The sequence below is a fragment of the Budorcas taxicolor genome, chromosome 9 (assembly GCF_023091745.1).
Source record: "Budorcas taxicolor isolate Tak-1 chromosome 9, Takin1.1, whole genome shotgun sequence".
In the NCBI taxonomy this organism is placed as follows: domain Eukaryota; kingdom Metazoa; phylum Chordata; class Mammalia; order Artiodactyla; family Bovidae; genus Budorcas; species Budorcas taxicolor.
This window is the reverse complement of record NC_068918.1, coordinates 15177874-15192447: the sequence shown is the minus strand read 5'-3', so window position 1 is coordinate 15192447 and position 14574 is coordinate 15177874. Positions and strand designations below refer to the sequence as shown.

At 38.6% G+C, this 14574-nt stretch overlaps 1 protein-coding gene across 1 annotated transcript in view; it reads left to right on the top strand.

Moving 5' to 3' along the window:
* Positions 1 to 14574, top strand: part of SNAP91 (synaptosome associated protein 91) — a 166466-nt gene that overhangs the window by 67340 nt on the left and 84552 nt on the right. Inside the window, exons 8-9 of the mRNA XM_052645916.1 lie at positions 8983 to 9089; positions 13172 to 13213. Of these exons, the coding sequence (XP_052501876.1) occupies positions 8983 to 9089; positions 13172 to 13213 (149 nt within the window). The remainder of the gene's footprint in view (positions 1 to 8982; positions 9090 to 13171; positions 13214 to 14574) is intronic.

Sequence of the window (14574 nt, the reverse complement as noted above, 5' to 3'; positions counted from 1 at the left end):
CTCCTTCCCTTTGACCTGCATGTGACTTATTAAGGCACCTACCATATATGAAATTCTTGCCCACCAGCTACAGTCAGCCTGATATCATCAAATAGTATCCATTGACATTAGGACAGCCAGAGAGATTAATATACTTAAAATAAGACAGTGAGCATATACTAGCATCCTTGCCAGATGAAAGCAAGCTACTTCTAATGGGCTCTGCTTACTGGACTAGGTACAAAAGAACTTGTTAGTTTGTTGGATGCTTATCCCATGTCAGAAACTGTGCTGATTTTATGCTGGAAAGGACAACACATCTGGATGTCTGCAAGTAAGAGTCATCACCTGATCAAGTTTCCAGTAACCTGTGGCTCATCTCTAAAATCCACTTACCTTTTGCACAAGCCAGATATGAAAGTTTAACTGGGAATATGATGGAATTGCTACGCTGTATGTTTGCAGAGATCAGGAAGCCAGTGTGAGGATTCTGCTGGATTCAGAGGATTTCTATTCCATCTACATATTCAGAAAACTGGGGAAATAACCAATGTTTTGTGCATCCACTGATTATAATTTCTTAAATCTCCTAATCCCCAGAAAGCCTTCACTCAGATGGGTAGAAAATAATAGCAACATTTTTGGGATCCCTAGAGAATAGCATCGGCTTAGAGTCTGTGTCCCTGAAAACTGGGTATGCCCCTTTCCCATGTGTGTAGTCACTCTGGTAAATGTCCCTTTGCCATAGAGTAGGAATAGATACTTTGGGCTATCTTTCAAGGCTTTGACTCAAGAATATCTGGAGGGCTTATTAAAATTGAGATTGTGGACATTAACCCAGAGTTTGTAATTCAGTAGATCTGGAGAAGGCAATGGCACCCCACTCCAATACTCTTGCCTGGAAAATCCCATGGATGGAGGAGCCTAGTAGGCTGCAGTCCCTGGGGTTGCTAAGATTCGGACATGACTGAGTGACTTCACTTTCACTTTTCACTTCCGTGAATTGGAGAAGGAAATGGCAACCCACCTCTTGCCTGGAGAATCCCAGGGCTTCTCTGTGGGGTCTGTGGGGTCTGTGGGGTCACACAGAGTCGGACACGACTGACGCGACTTAGCCGCAGCAGCAGGAAGGGCTTGAAAGGTACCGTTACCACTGATCTCTGAGACTTCCATTCAGGAACCACTGTGTTAGAGCTACTCACAGATGCTCAGGCCAGTATTTTGAATCAGTAATTTTTGGCCTGTTGACTCAGACTGATGAGTTATCAGTGACAACACAAAAGAGAACGTAGTGGTCCTTCTTTCCTGTTCAGAACCTTTAGAATTTGTTTGGTTTCCCTAGACTTACATCAATTAGGATTGTCCAATTCAGGAGGAAAAAGAATACAAGACATCTAGTTCAGTTTGCTTTCAGATCAGCATGAGTGAGTTTTTGATTATAAGTAAGTCCCCTAGAATATCTGGGAGCTACTTACGTTAAATTTTTTTTTTTTTTACAATTTAAATTTAACTCAAGGTCGTGTATCTTATCTGGCAGCCCTACTGCCAACATGATCGTGGGCAGTCTTGCACTGCTTTTAGTATATATGGTTTTTTCCTCTTGAGGCAGACTTTGTACTTGTCTCCCGAGGGCAGGCTGGATTGCTGGGTTCTACATCTCATTCTCCGAACTGGAGCAGTTGGCGAGGGGAAAAGAGTAAGAAGTAGAGGGATGGGGCATAAGGAGGATTTTTATTTCCCTGTGGCAGGTGGGTTTCCCAGGTGGCACTGGTGGTAAAGAACTCGACTGCCAGTGCGGAAGACAGATGCAGGTTTGATCCCTGGGTTGGGAAGATTCTCTGGAGGAGGAAATGGCAACCCACTTCAGTATTATTGCCTGGAGAATCCCATGGACAGAGGAGCCTGGTGGGCTACAGTCCATAGGGTCACAAAGAGTTGGACACGACTAAAATGCCTTAGCACGCACGTGGAAGGTGGGGTGATTATAGAATCTCCAAGCAAGGCAGGACCAACATCTTCAGACTGAGAAGGAAAAGCTTTTTCCAGCAAAGGTAGCTCATTTTGGTTTGAATCTGCCAAGTACTTTTCTCTCTCAATAAGAGCCCTAATGTTCACAGAGGAGACCACGCTGCGGCTAGAAATTTAATTTCGCCACACATGTTATAATTCAACAACTCACAAGATTAGACTCTGACTTTAGCGATGACAGCCCTGTGACTGCAAGGATAAGATTATTGCAGGGCAGCATGGAGTACCATAGTCTGACTGGAGCCTTGAGCCAATCATTTTAAATCCTGTGTTGTCATTTTCCTTTTTAAGCTCTTGGGTGGAGTCAGAAGCAGGCGCCCTCCCCACCGTTCCATCTGCCTCATTCTCTTCATGGTTCTCTCCCAGCCGCTGCTTGTTCTGATAAGCTTCATTCTAAGGTGCTCATTTCAGAAAACCACAGGCCATAATTTAAGTAATTATTTTGCTCCTCTGCAGCACAGATTCCATGAATCCATTTCTCCTCTAGTTGCAGGCGGTCATCTCTGCCTTCAAATTCAGTCAGGTTGCATATCTGATCCCAGACTCCCCCCCCCCCCCCCTTTATTTTTGAGGGTCTGATTTTTAAAGCCAGTTCAGCGTGGAATATTGTGTCTATGCCAGAAACAGAAACCACTCTGTGTATTCTAAATAGAAGAGGATTCCAAACAAGGGGTTGGGTCCTCATGTAATTGCTGGAAGCCTGCAGGAACTGGTTCTGGGCTCGGCCTCGGGAGATGCTTCTGAGGTAGTAAGTTCCTGTGCCCTGGGGAAGCTGGTGCTTCTGAGGCACTCCTTTAAGGTGTGCTGAAACCGCCTTGGCTGCCTTGCAAACTGGAAAGCTGGAAAAGCGACTCAGGACGATATAATCCAGGGACTTAGGGAGTCAGAGCCAGTGGCTTTGACTGCGACCGTTACCCTCAAAGCCCAGGAAGCTGGAGGGTAGCAGTGGAGTGCTGAGGAAGATGTCTGCCCTCCCAGGAGCTCATCACTTGCTGTAAGAGGAAGCTGGACCGGTACAGGAAGCCTGCTGCTGCCTCAGTTTCCCCTTCCAGATCGCCCCAAAGTCTGTCTAATGTACAGAGCTGAATCTGCCATCCTGGCTTCTCACGAGGATAGGAAAAGACTGGACTCGGGTGCACCAGAGACTGTCGAATACAGGTCCCTGGGAAGTTTTGCCTTTTGTGGGGAAAAATTCCCACCTGTGGCTTGCCGTTCAAAGCCACATCACTTTTATTTCAGGTGGGGGAGTTTGTCAGCAAGCCAAGTAAGATTTTTGCCAACCGCTTTTGCTGACTGACCTTCCTACTCTTCTTTATGGCTCATAAATGTGAGCTTTTGCTGAAGTTCATTTTCAGCCATGTACTATTTGGCTTTTTCTGTATGCTCTTCACTGGAAAACTTTTATCTCCATTATGATGAGTCTCACATCTGTTCTTTCAGTTCTTCCCTTCCTCCTGAGCTTCAGTTTTGCATGTCTACCGATTTGTTGACATTTAAATTTAAATACCGTGTTCTTTTTTATGGAATTTAAAAAAATTTGGCTCAGTCGGGTCTTTGTTGTGGCACACAGGATTTCACTGCGGTGCACAGATTCTCTGGTTGTGGCACACGAGCTCAGTAGTTGTGGTGCATGAACTCAGTAATTATGGCATGTGGGCTTAGTTGTGCTGTGGCATAGGGGATCTTAGTTCCCTGACCAGGGATTGAACCCATGTCCTCTGCGTTGCAAGGCAGATTCTTAACCACTAGACCACCAGGGAAGTCCCAGACACTATGTTCTTACCTAAAACTTGGCAGTCTCTGAAACAGCTCTTAAATTTGTCCTTGTTAACCTCCTTGTTTCTGTTTCTAATAATTATAATTAGTTATAATAATTAGTCTTCTAAACCTGAAACCACAGTTTGAAACTCTCTTTGAGTTGCCCATTTACTAAAATCCATGCCAGTCAGAAATGATTCATTCTCATCCTCTCTCCCCAGGGTACCCCCGTTTGATCCCCGCTTCTGTTTCAGGAACATTTGATTTAATGCCTTTATGATTGATTTAGCGATTAAAGGTATTAAGTCACATGATTCTATTCTATTTTTGTCTTGAACAGTTCCTTCCTTCAATGCCACTGAGCTTTATGTTGACTTTTTGGAAAGATTGTACTAAACATACATTTTCTCCTTAAAATAATAACACTTCAATAAGTATTTTTATTTAATTAGAAAAAGAAGATCTCTTGGCTGTGATTAGGAGCAGAAAAGAAGAAGAGTTGTACCTTTTAAAATTAGAGACCTGAGTTCTCAAAAGTGGTAGTTGTACACTCTGGCATTGAATGGTCTTTGTTCATCATTGTTGTCAACTGGGTCTTGTAAAAGTAACACTCTAGGAGATAAAACTACACTCAGTATCCTGAGTGTTTTCAGACAGGTCTGTTTGTGTTTGTTTACTAAATGGTGTTGGGAATTAACTCTATATTATAGGTTCGTTTCAGTCAAGGTTAGGTGGTCTGGTATTCCCATCTCTTTCAGAATTTTCCACAGTTTATTGTGATCCACACAGTCAAAGGCTTTGGCATAGTCAATAAAGCAGAAATAGATGTTTTTCTGGAACTCTCTTGCTTTTCCCATGATCCAGCAGATGTTGGCAATTTGATCTCTGGTTCCTCTGCCTTTTCTAAAACCAGCTTGAACATCAGGGAGTTCACGGTTCACGTGTTGCTGAAGCCTGGCTTGGAGAATTTTGAGCATTACTTCACTAGCATGTGAGATGAGTGCAATTGTGCGGTAGTTTGAGCATTCTTTTCCATTGCCTTTCTTTGGGATTGGAATGAAAACTGACCTTTTCCAGTCCTGTGGCCACTGCTGAGTTTTCCAAACTTGCTAGCATATTGAGTGCAGCACTTTCACAGCATCATCTTACAGGATTTGAAACAGCTCAACTGGAATTCCATCACCTCCAGTAGCTTTGTTTGTAGTGATGCTTCCTAAGACCCACTTGACTTCACATTCCAAGATGTCTGGCTCTAGATTAGTGATCACATCATCATGATTATCTGGGTCGTGAAGATCTTTTTTGTACAGTTCTTCCGTGTATTCTTGCCACCTCTTAATATCTTCTGCTTTTGTTAGGTCCAGACCATTTCTGTCCTTTATCGAGCCCATCTTTGCATGAAATGTTCCCTTGGTATCTCTAATTTTCTTGAAGAGATCTCTAGTCTTTCCCATCCTGTTGTTTTCCTCTATTTCTTTGCATTGATCGCTGAGGAAGCCTTTCTTATCTCTTCTTGCTATTCTCTGGAACTCTGCATTCAGATGCTTATATCTTTTGTTTTCTCCTTTGCTTTTCACCTCTCTTCTTTTCACAGCTATTTGTAAGGCCTCCCCAGACAGCCATTTTGCTTTTTTGCATTTCTTTTCCATGGGGATGGTCTTGATCCCTGTCTCCTGTACAATGTCACAAATCTCATTCCATAGTTCATCAGGCACTCTATCTATCAGATCTAGACCCTTAAATCTATTTCTCACTTCCACTGTATAATCATAAGGGATTTGATTTAGGTCATACCTGAATGGTCTAGTGGTTTTCCCTACTTTCTTCAATTTGAGTCTGAATTTGGTAATAAGGTGTTCACGATCTGAGCCACAGTCAGCTCCCTGTCTTGTTTTTGTTGACTGTATAGAGCTTCTCCATCTTTGGCTGCAAAGAATATAATCAATCTGATTTTGGTGTTGACCATCTGGTGATGTCCATGTGTAGAGTCTTCTCTTGTGTTGTTGGAAGAGGGTGTTTGCTATGACCAGTGCATTTTCTTGGCAAAACTCTATTATTCTTTGCCCTGCTTCATTCCAGACCACCTGACCTGCCTCTTGAGAAATCTGTATGCAGGTCAGGAAGCAACAGTTAGAACTGGACATGGAACAACAGACTGGTTCCAAATAGGAAAAGGAGTACATCAAGGCTGTATATTGTCACCCTGCTTATTTAACTTCTATGCAGAGTACATCATGAGAAACATTGGACTGGAAGAAACACAAGCTGGAATCAAGATTGGCGGGAGAAATATTAATAACCTCAGATATGCAGATGACACCACCCTTATGGCAGAAAGTGAAGAGGAACTAAAAAGCCTCTTGATGAAAGTGAAAGAGGAGAGTGAAAAAGTTGGCTGAAAGCTCACCATTCAGAAAACGAAGATCATGGCATCTGGTCCCATCACTTCATGGGAAATAGATGGGGAAACAGTAGAAACAGTGTCAGACTTTATTTTGAGGGGCTCCCAAATCACTGCAGATGGTGACTGCAGCCATGAAATTAAAAGACGCTTACTCCTTGGAAGAAAAGTTATGACCAACCTAGATAGCATATTCAAAAGCAGAGACATTACTTTGCCGACTAAGGTCTGTCTAGTCAAGGCTATGGTTTTTCCAGTAGTCATGTATGGATGTGAGAGTTGGACTGTGAAGAAGGCTGAGCACCGAAGAATTGATGTGTTTGAACTGTGGTGTTGGAGAAGACTCCTGAGGGTCCCTTGGACTGCAAGGAGATCCAACCAGTCCATTCTGAAGGAGATCAACCCTGGGATTTCTTTGGAAGGAATGATGCTAAAGCTGAAGCTCCAGTACTTTGGCCACCTCATGCGAAGAGTTGACTCATTGGAAAAGACTTTGATGCTGGGAGGGATTGGGGCCAGGAGGAGAAGGGGATGACCGAGGATGAGATGGCTGGATGGCATCACTGACTCGATGGACGTGAGTCTGAGTGAACTCTGGCAGATGGTGATGGACAGGGTGGCCTGGCGTGCTGCGATTCATGGGGTTGCAAAGAGTGGCACATGACTGAGTGACTGAACTGAACTCAGTCAAGGACTTCATGACCAATTCTCTGTTATCTAAAGTTGGAATCTATAGTGGGGCGGATATTTGCAAGCATTTTATCGCTCTGGCCTATGAAGAAGAAGATGCTTCCCCTACTGACTAATGGTCGTTAGTAAGAGTCCACATGCAAAGTCTCGGTTTGTTTCACTGGAGTGAGATACCTTTTCATCTGGTCCTTTTCCTAGGACGGTTATTCTGTGAAAGTCAGTACTAATATGACAAAGGACTTTATTAGCACTTTGTAAAGATTCATGTTGTAAATGTCAGTATTTGATCATTTCAAATACTGAAAATCTACGTGTTACCTTCAATATGAAAGAAAAACACATTTCTAGGCCCATCCCCTCTGTTAAAAGTAATTTCTCTGGTTTCTAAAGGGATAAGAGGACTTCAGCTTTGCACTGATCAGTACCTGTTGCCTTTCTGTGTCATTACCACTGTTTCAGAAACATTTATGAGATTATAACGTAAAACCATCATCATTGAATCTCTTTTGTTCCTTAATCCTAAATTACCAAGAAAAATAAAAGACAATAATACAATATAAACAATTTAAAAAGTGTACGAAGGAGACAAAAATTGCTTAAAATTTTGGTGCATTGGTTCTAAGAGGAAGCTGGGATTATTCAGCTTGATTTTTCTTTTTGTGTTATCGCTGAAGATCTGATTCAAAGACATAAACTCAGATTATAGTTAAAAAAAATTAAGTTAGACACTTAGAAGAAATTGTTTATGGGAAGGCTGTTTTAAAAGAAAAAAGTGTTTTACAGAATAAGTCCTAATTTTCAAAGGTTTAGACTGGAAAGATTTGTTCCTGTATAGCACCTCCATAATTCTGTCTCTAGTTTAGAACACAGGGTAGGGTGGTTAAAGAAGGTACCAATTAAAATAAATAAATTTTTTTTTTTTTTTAAAAAGAAGGTATCCTAAAATTTGGTCATTTTTTAAAAGAGCCACTTTCCTCTCAAATCTTAACAAGTAGAAAATAGTACGTGTTTGTTTTCTTGGTCTTTTTGCTTCTCTTGAATGCCCTACAGGGGAGATCCATGTTAAAAAGTAAAATTACCAAAAGACTTTCAACAGAAGGTAATGAGTAGCTACCCTTGATAATTAGTTCTTTGTGTAATTATATATTATTCAACCTAAGAAAATTAAAAATAATTTTGAGGTAGTAAAATAACATGCTGAATGAAATCTAGAACTTTCAGATGTGAGAAAGCATAAAAATAGCATACATTTAACCATATGCAAATATAAAATGATGAAGATACTGAGCCATCAGTTACAATCTAAGGTTGCCCGGGAGCTATATTGGCTGACTGTGTTTCTATCTGCAATGACGATAATTTTTCCCTGAATGAATGGAGGACTGATTGGCTAGGGAAACCACTGTTAACAGACTAGTTTTCTTCAAAACATGTATGGAGAAGATACAGTCTCATACGGTAATTATTATTCATGGCTGAATTCTAGCCTTGGGAGGCAGAAGAGAGCAGCAAAAGGATTCTGTAATTCTCTCTAGAAAGTTAAAGATTGTGAAAGAGTATATGATTATAGACTAGAAAATATGGAACTCCACTGATTTATAACTAAAAGAATAATGTTTGAAAGAATTAGTTGATGACCAGTAAGAGCAAATGTTATTTATATGGAGTGTAGACAATTTAAAGAATTCTTTATTCAGGGACATTTATAGATGATTACTTTATAATAAATAGATTATTTCTTTATAATGAACTAGTAAGAAAATAAGGATGCTGTAGGATACAGTCATAACTTTTGAGATTGTTATCAGCAAGAATTTGGGGTAATTTTCCGAAACTGAGTACTAGGGTATATGGATCATGAAGTAAACCTGTCGTTGCAATGAATATATTCTTCTACTTTAACTGTATTTTCATTATTTAAATTGTTTCACGCGAGACACTGTAGAACGTAATACCTTTCTTGAGCGACTGAAACCTCCCTTGTTTAGGTGTTTTCATACTTAGCATGTGTTTTAGTGCCAGTTGTTTTCATTCAGACATTAAAGTTGTAAGTAATAGTATCAGTGTAAGCTTGGAAGAAGATTGAATATAGTACTCTTTTTGAAATGCTTATCTGCCTCTTCTAGAAAAGTTTTTTGAAATGAAGAAAGGACAATGTAAAGATGCTCTGGAAATCTACAAGCGATTTCTAACTAGGATGACACGCGTGTCTGAATTTCTAAAAGTTGCAGAGGTAAGTAATATTAACTCATATATCTGGAGTAAACAATAGAATTCATAATCTGGAAAGACATTCTGCCACAGAGTCGCAGTGTTTAGGGGCAGAAGTCATCTCATCCAGGTTCTCACCCAGATCTGTGCTCTATACTTCTGCATTTCAGTCAGATCATTCTATGTCCAAATAAAAGTTTCATGGATGCTCAGCTCACTCACAGCTTTGCAAGGTGGTTCATTCCTCCGTCCCACCCTATGACTATTCTTGACTGTAAGAGAGTTATTCCTTTGTATTGAACCCTAGAAAAAAGTCCTTAAAAAGTCTGTCCATTGTTCTCAGTATATAAATGACAAACCGTGAACTTTCTTACTTTATTATTTTATTATAATAATGCAATACTTTTCTTTACTTTATTATTTTGTCAAAATGATTTAAACACAAGAAAAAAAGGAAACAAAGTATAATTAAGTTTATAAAGTTTATAAATTGTTTCTTAAGGATGTCTCTTTATAAGTAATCACAGTAACTGTGTAGCTATACAGTCCTCTTCCTGGGGTTATCGGTTAACTGGTGTTTTCTCTTACAAAATCCAATGATTGACTTGTACTGATATTGGAGATTATGACAAATTTACTACAGTCCTTTGTCAGGATGAATTATGGGTTCCCTGGCATGTCAGCTAACTGATTGCTAACCCCTCAACTTTGTGAGAGGGGTTCTGAAGCTCATCAGCAAAGAATAAAATGGTGTGGATGTGGGACATTTATGCCATGTTTTTGCTGTTTTCACCATTTTCAGGCTATAATACAAGAATAGGAGTTTTAGACATGTAATTTCAAAAGTACTCTAGTCTGTGTTATTTTTCAAATTTCATTTATTCATAGGAATGATAATTGTCACATTCAAATTCCAAGATCAGAATAATCTTACAGAATGCTATCTCTTGAGCTTAGACCCGTTCAGTTTATAATCAGAATTTTTTTAAAAAAATTATATAATATGGAAAACAAAAGGTAAAGATTAGCTGTATAAGTTAATGCTTTAAAGCATTCATGTGTATTTCCATGGGTTTATTGAAGTTGGTGACCTTTAAGAAAAATAGAACTTCTTGAAACTTTTGCTGCTACACAAATTTTTTGTATTTGATATGATTTTCCCATGATTTAACCATAATTATCAGTATAATCTAGTAAAATTTGCCTACTTTCTTTCTGTGAAAATATACCTAAGCACCCAAGGCAGAAGGTTATTTCACAGTTCAATTAATTCCTGGTACACATTCTTCCCAGTGTTATCATCTGATATTGTGTATATCAGAAAAATAAAGCATTGGACATGTTACAGTTTGAGGTATATGTTTCTCTAAACATGAAAAGGCTGAGATCAAGGTCTTCATGAGAAAAGGGATACTTATTATCAATTCATTCCATTCTTACATGTAAACTTTTATTTTGTGTCGCTTGATAACCTCATGTTATCTCAGACCCATTTTAAGCTGCTGAGGACATATACAGAAATTAGATGTCATTTTGAGAGTTTTAAGTATTTTTGTTTTATTCAAACTTTATGACTAAGACTTTTTGTAGATTGGATGGAAAAATAGTGAAAGTGAGTTGCTCAGTCATGCCCAACTCTGCAGTCTCATGCACTGTAGCCCACTAAGCTCCTCTGTCTATGGGATTTCCTGGGCAAAAATACTGGAATGGGTTGCATGCCCTTCTCCAGGTATCTTCCTGACCCATGTATCGAACCTAAGTCTCCTGCAGCTCCTGCGTTGCAGGCAGATTCTTTACCATCTGAGCCATCAAGGAAGCCCAGAATGGATACTAATTGACAAAGCTGTTTTTAGTAGAATAAATATTAATTGCAAGGGGCTGTGTTCTCTTTCATATTTAAATTACATTGTCCATAATTTAAACACTAACTGAATACCAGTGTTTAGTGGTTTGGTTATGAATGTTAAATACAGAGAATTTTCAACAAACGTACAGCCCTTCTCTTTCTGCAAAAAGTGATTGTGTGGGTACATATGCATGGACTTCCGCCCGGTCAGCTGCCCTGCAGTTAACACCATTTGTCTGAAGGATGTGTACGAGACTTCCACAATGTTGTTTATGAAATATGACTTTATTATAGGCTGTTTGGCAAATGTTAACATTAAATTGTCTGTCATATTAAAAGAAATGTCCATAGTTCCTATGCCCGTATCCAAATTTTGCAGAGGAATTGCTTGAAGTACAGAAAACTTGCCATGTTTTGAATTCTTATGCTGAAGCTTCTAAAGCAGACAGCTGAAACTTTGTAAAATGGTTATTTAACAGGTAATAGGCATGTCTGCTAAACTCATTTCGCTTTTATAGAACAAAGTTATTCTTAGTTTGTGATTCCAAGGTAAATACCAATTCGTAGGAGTTATGTCTCCCAGAATACTTACAGACAGAAAGTGATGAGATTTCTGTAATACAGTCACACTTCAGCTATATCCCCCTAGTTAAGTGTTCAGGGCAGTAAAAATAGCAAGTAAAGGAAGAATTCCTAAACTGTGTCTTTAACAGAGTTACCCACTTAATAGAATCACATCACCTTTTACCTACATGATTCCATTATTAAGAATCTGTAAAGCTTTTAGTTTCCCTGGTGGCACAAACGGTAACAAATCTGCCTGCAATGTGGATGACCCAGCTTCAATCCCTGGGTTGGGAAGATCCTCTGGAGAAGGGAACGGCTACCCACTCTAGTATTCTTGCCTGGAGAATTCCGTGGACAGAGGAACCTGGTGGGTTACAGTTCATGGGGGTCACAAAGAGCCGGACACGAGTGAGCATCTAATACACACACATAATGCTTTAATTTCAAACATGCTGACTTCATTCATATTAGTATTTTAATAGATCATCTCGAGAGGTATTGATACACAGCAGTGTGAAGTTGCCTTAATTTATAATTCCATAGTTTGAAAGAATGTGAGTTTAAGGATGACACAGACAGCTCCCAACAAAGAATTACCATCCCAAAATGTCGATACCGCCAAGGTTGAGAAACCTTTTTGGAGATACAGAGAAGGCCAAAGGAAGAAGTTAGCTCGTTTATGTCACTCATGTGCATTTTCCACTCTCCAGTTTGACATACTGTCTTTGCAGAAGCCTGACACTTACACTTCCTGTGTGTGCTTCTACATTTCCATCAGCTTAACAAAGCACTTTAATTCTCAGAGACATACGTTTTTCTGTAAGCCTCAATTTCCTCACTTATACAGCTTAAGAGAATTAAAGTTATGGTTTGTATTTTATCCCAACTTTTTATTTTCAGTAATTTTCAAACCTATAAAAAGAGTTTATCGGTAGAGTTATATAGCAGACCCCTGTATACCCTCTTCATTGATTAAAAAAGTGAGCCTGTTCCCATATTTGCATTCTTACTAGCTCTTTCTTTTTCTATCCCTCCCTCCCTTCTCTTCCTTCCCCTAGCTACCAAGATTAAAAATTCACATGTGCTTTTATCTAGTAATTCTACTTCTACAAATGTGCCCTACAGATGTATCCACACAGGTGCAAAATGATGTGTGCAGCATTGCTTGCAATGGCAAGAGATGGGAAGCAACTTAAATGTTCATTAATAAGTGACTTGTTAAATAAATTATAAGATAAGCAAGTTGCTTCAAAATATATAAATACATAATCATTTCCCACATTACTATACAATAACAGTATACCATATACACTGGGATTATACTTTTCATTTGACATTGTATCTTACAGCCATATCCATATTAATATACAGAGTTTCCTCATTTTTTGAAGCAGCTTCCTTCTAGTTGCCATTAACCATGGAGGAAAGTTTTTACAATTCAGTTTCTTAAGTTCTTTTTTTGGGATTCAGCAAAATTCTGTTCATTTGTTATTTCTAACTCTGTTGCCAAAATCATTGCTTTTTTGTTGACTGGAAAACTATACAAAAAGCACATATTCAGACTGAGATTAATGTACATAATGACAACTATTTTTTAGCAAGATTGAGCTGTGCTTTTAACTAATTCTCTAGGTGATCTAAGAAATTAATTTTTAAAATCGCATTAGGTAACTTTTTTTTTTAATCCACAGCAAGTTGGCATTGATAAAGGTGACATTCCTGACCTCACTCAGGTGAGTGATTGTCTAAGTGAAAAACTTAGTATGCATGAAATTATTAATCCATAGTTTACCATAAATGGTCTTACTGAGGGCAGAGTCTTGTAAGCATTTGATGCATTTTGAATGTAGGCCAACCACCTTTCTTGGAAGTCATTCTAACTTGCTTATTTTTTCTAGCTATTGATATATTTCTAGAGATGTGAAGATTTTCCTACTCTTATAAAATTACTTTTTAAAAGGCAACTGAATACTTATTAAGCTCATTTTTTCATTTTTAAATTTGAACCAAAAGGAAGCTTTAAATAATGTAAAAGGTGCTTTATCCATGAAACATGACATTCGTAGGCATGTAATCAGAACATTTGAACTGTTCTGCTTCTAGTTTTCAACGTGTCCCAGGGATGGAGAAGGGGGCACGAATGAAGAGAACACTGATGTCATAGTTCTACTACACTAATTCTTTTCTCCCCTATGAATGGGAGGAATGTCTATATACAAAATAACCTTTTTTTAAAAAAAGTAGTAGTGGCAGATAGTGATTTTCTGGAGACTTTCTAGAAAGCAAAAGCAATAGTAGTGCTTCCTTATGAATCCTTTTATCTGTCAAGAGAGTACAGTGTACAGCTTCTCTGATGTATAACTGAGACCATTCACACATGCACAGAGTTATTGTAGGACCTTTCTCCTAATTGGCTGGAACTGTTTTTGTTGAATCAGCTTCTCAGCTTGTCATAGTAAATTTCGGTCCCAAACATGTTCTTTAACTCAAGACAGATGACAGGAGACAGTATAGAACTGTCATCATATATACCAGTAATGAAGATATGAGTTTCCTGTCTTTGTAAATTAAAAAAAAAAGTTATTATTATTATCCCTTAAAGTATCTCCATATTTAAATAATGTTAGCCTTAAATTTTTGTTAAAAATCAGAGAAACCCAAAGTAACGATCTCTGTATTTACAGTATTAAAATATCAATTAAATACCAAGGATTCTTTATAAATAAAACAAAAAAAAATTCAGAACATGAGGGCATTGTGTTTTTTTATTTAAAAGCTGGGCAATAGCAAACTTCCCTGACAGTCCAGTGGTTAAGACGTCACACTACCACTGCAGGGGACATGGGTTTGATCCCAGGTTGGGGAACTAAGATCCCACATGCTGTGTGGTACAGCCAAACCATAAAGTTAAAAACAATAAAATTTGGGAGATAACACCTTCTATTAGAGTATCTTATACTCTATTATGGAAGTATTTTATACTTCCAATAACATAAAGTATTTTTGCTACTATGAGAAGATCGTGTTCTTTAATCAGTTACATACCTAAATAAAATATTGGTATCATGTTGGTTATGGTTAAAGATTGAGTGTG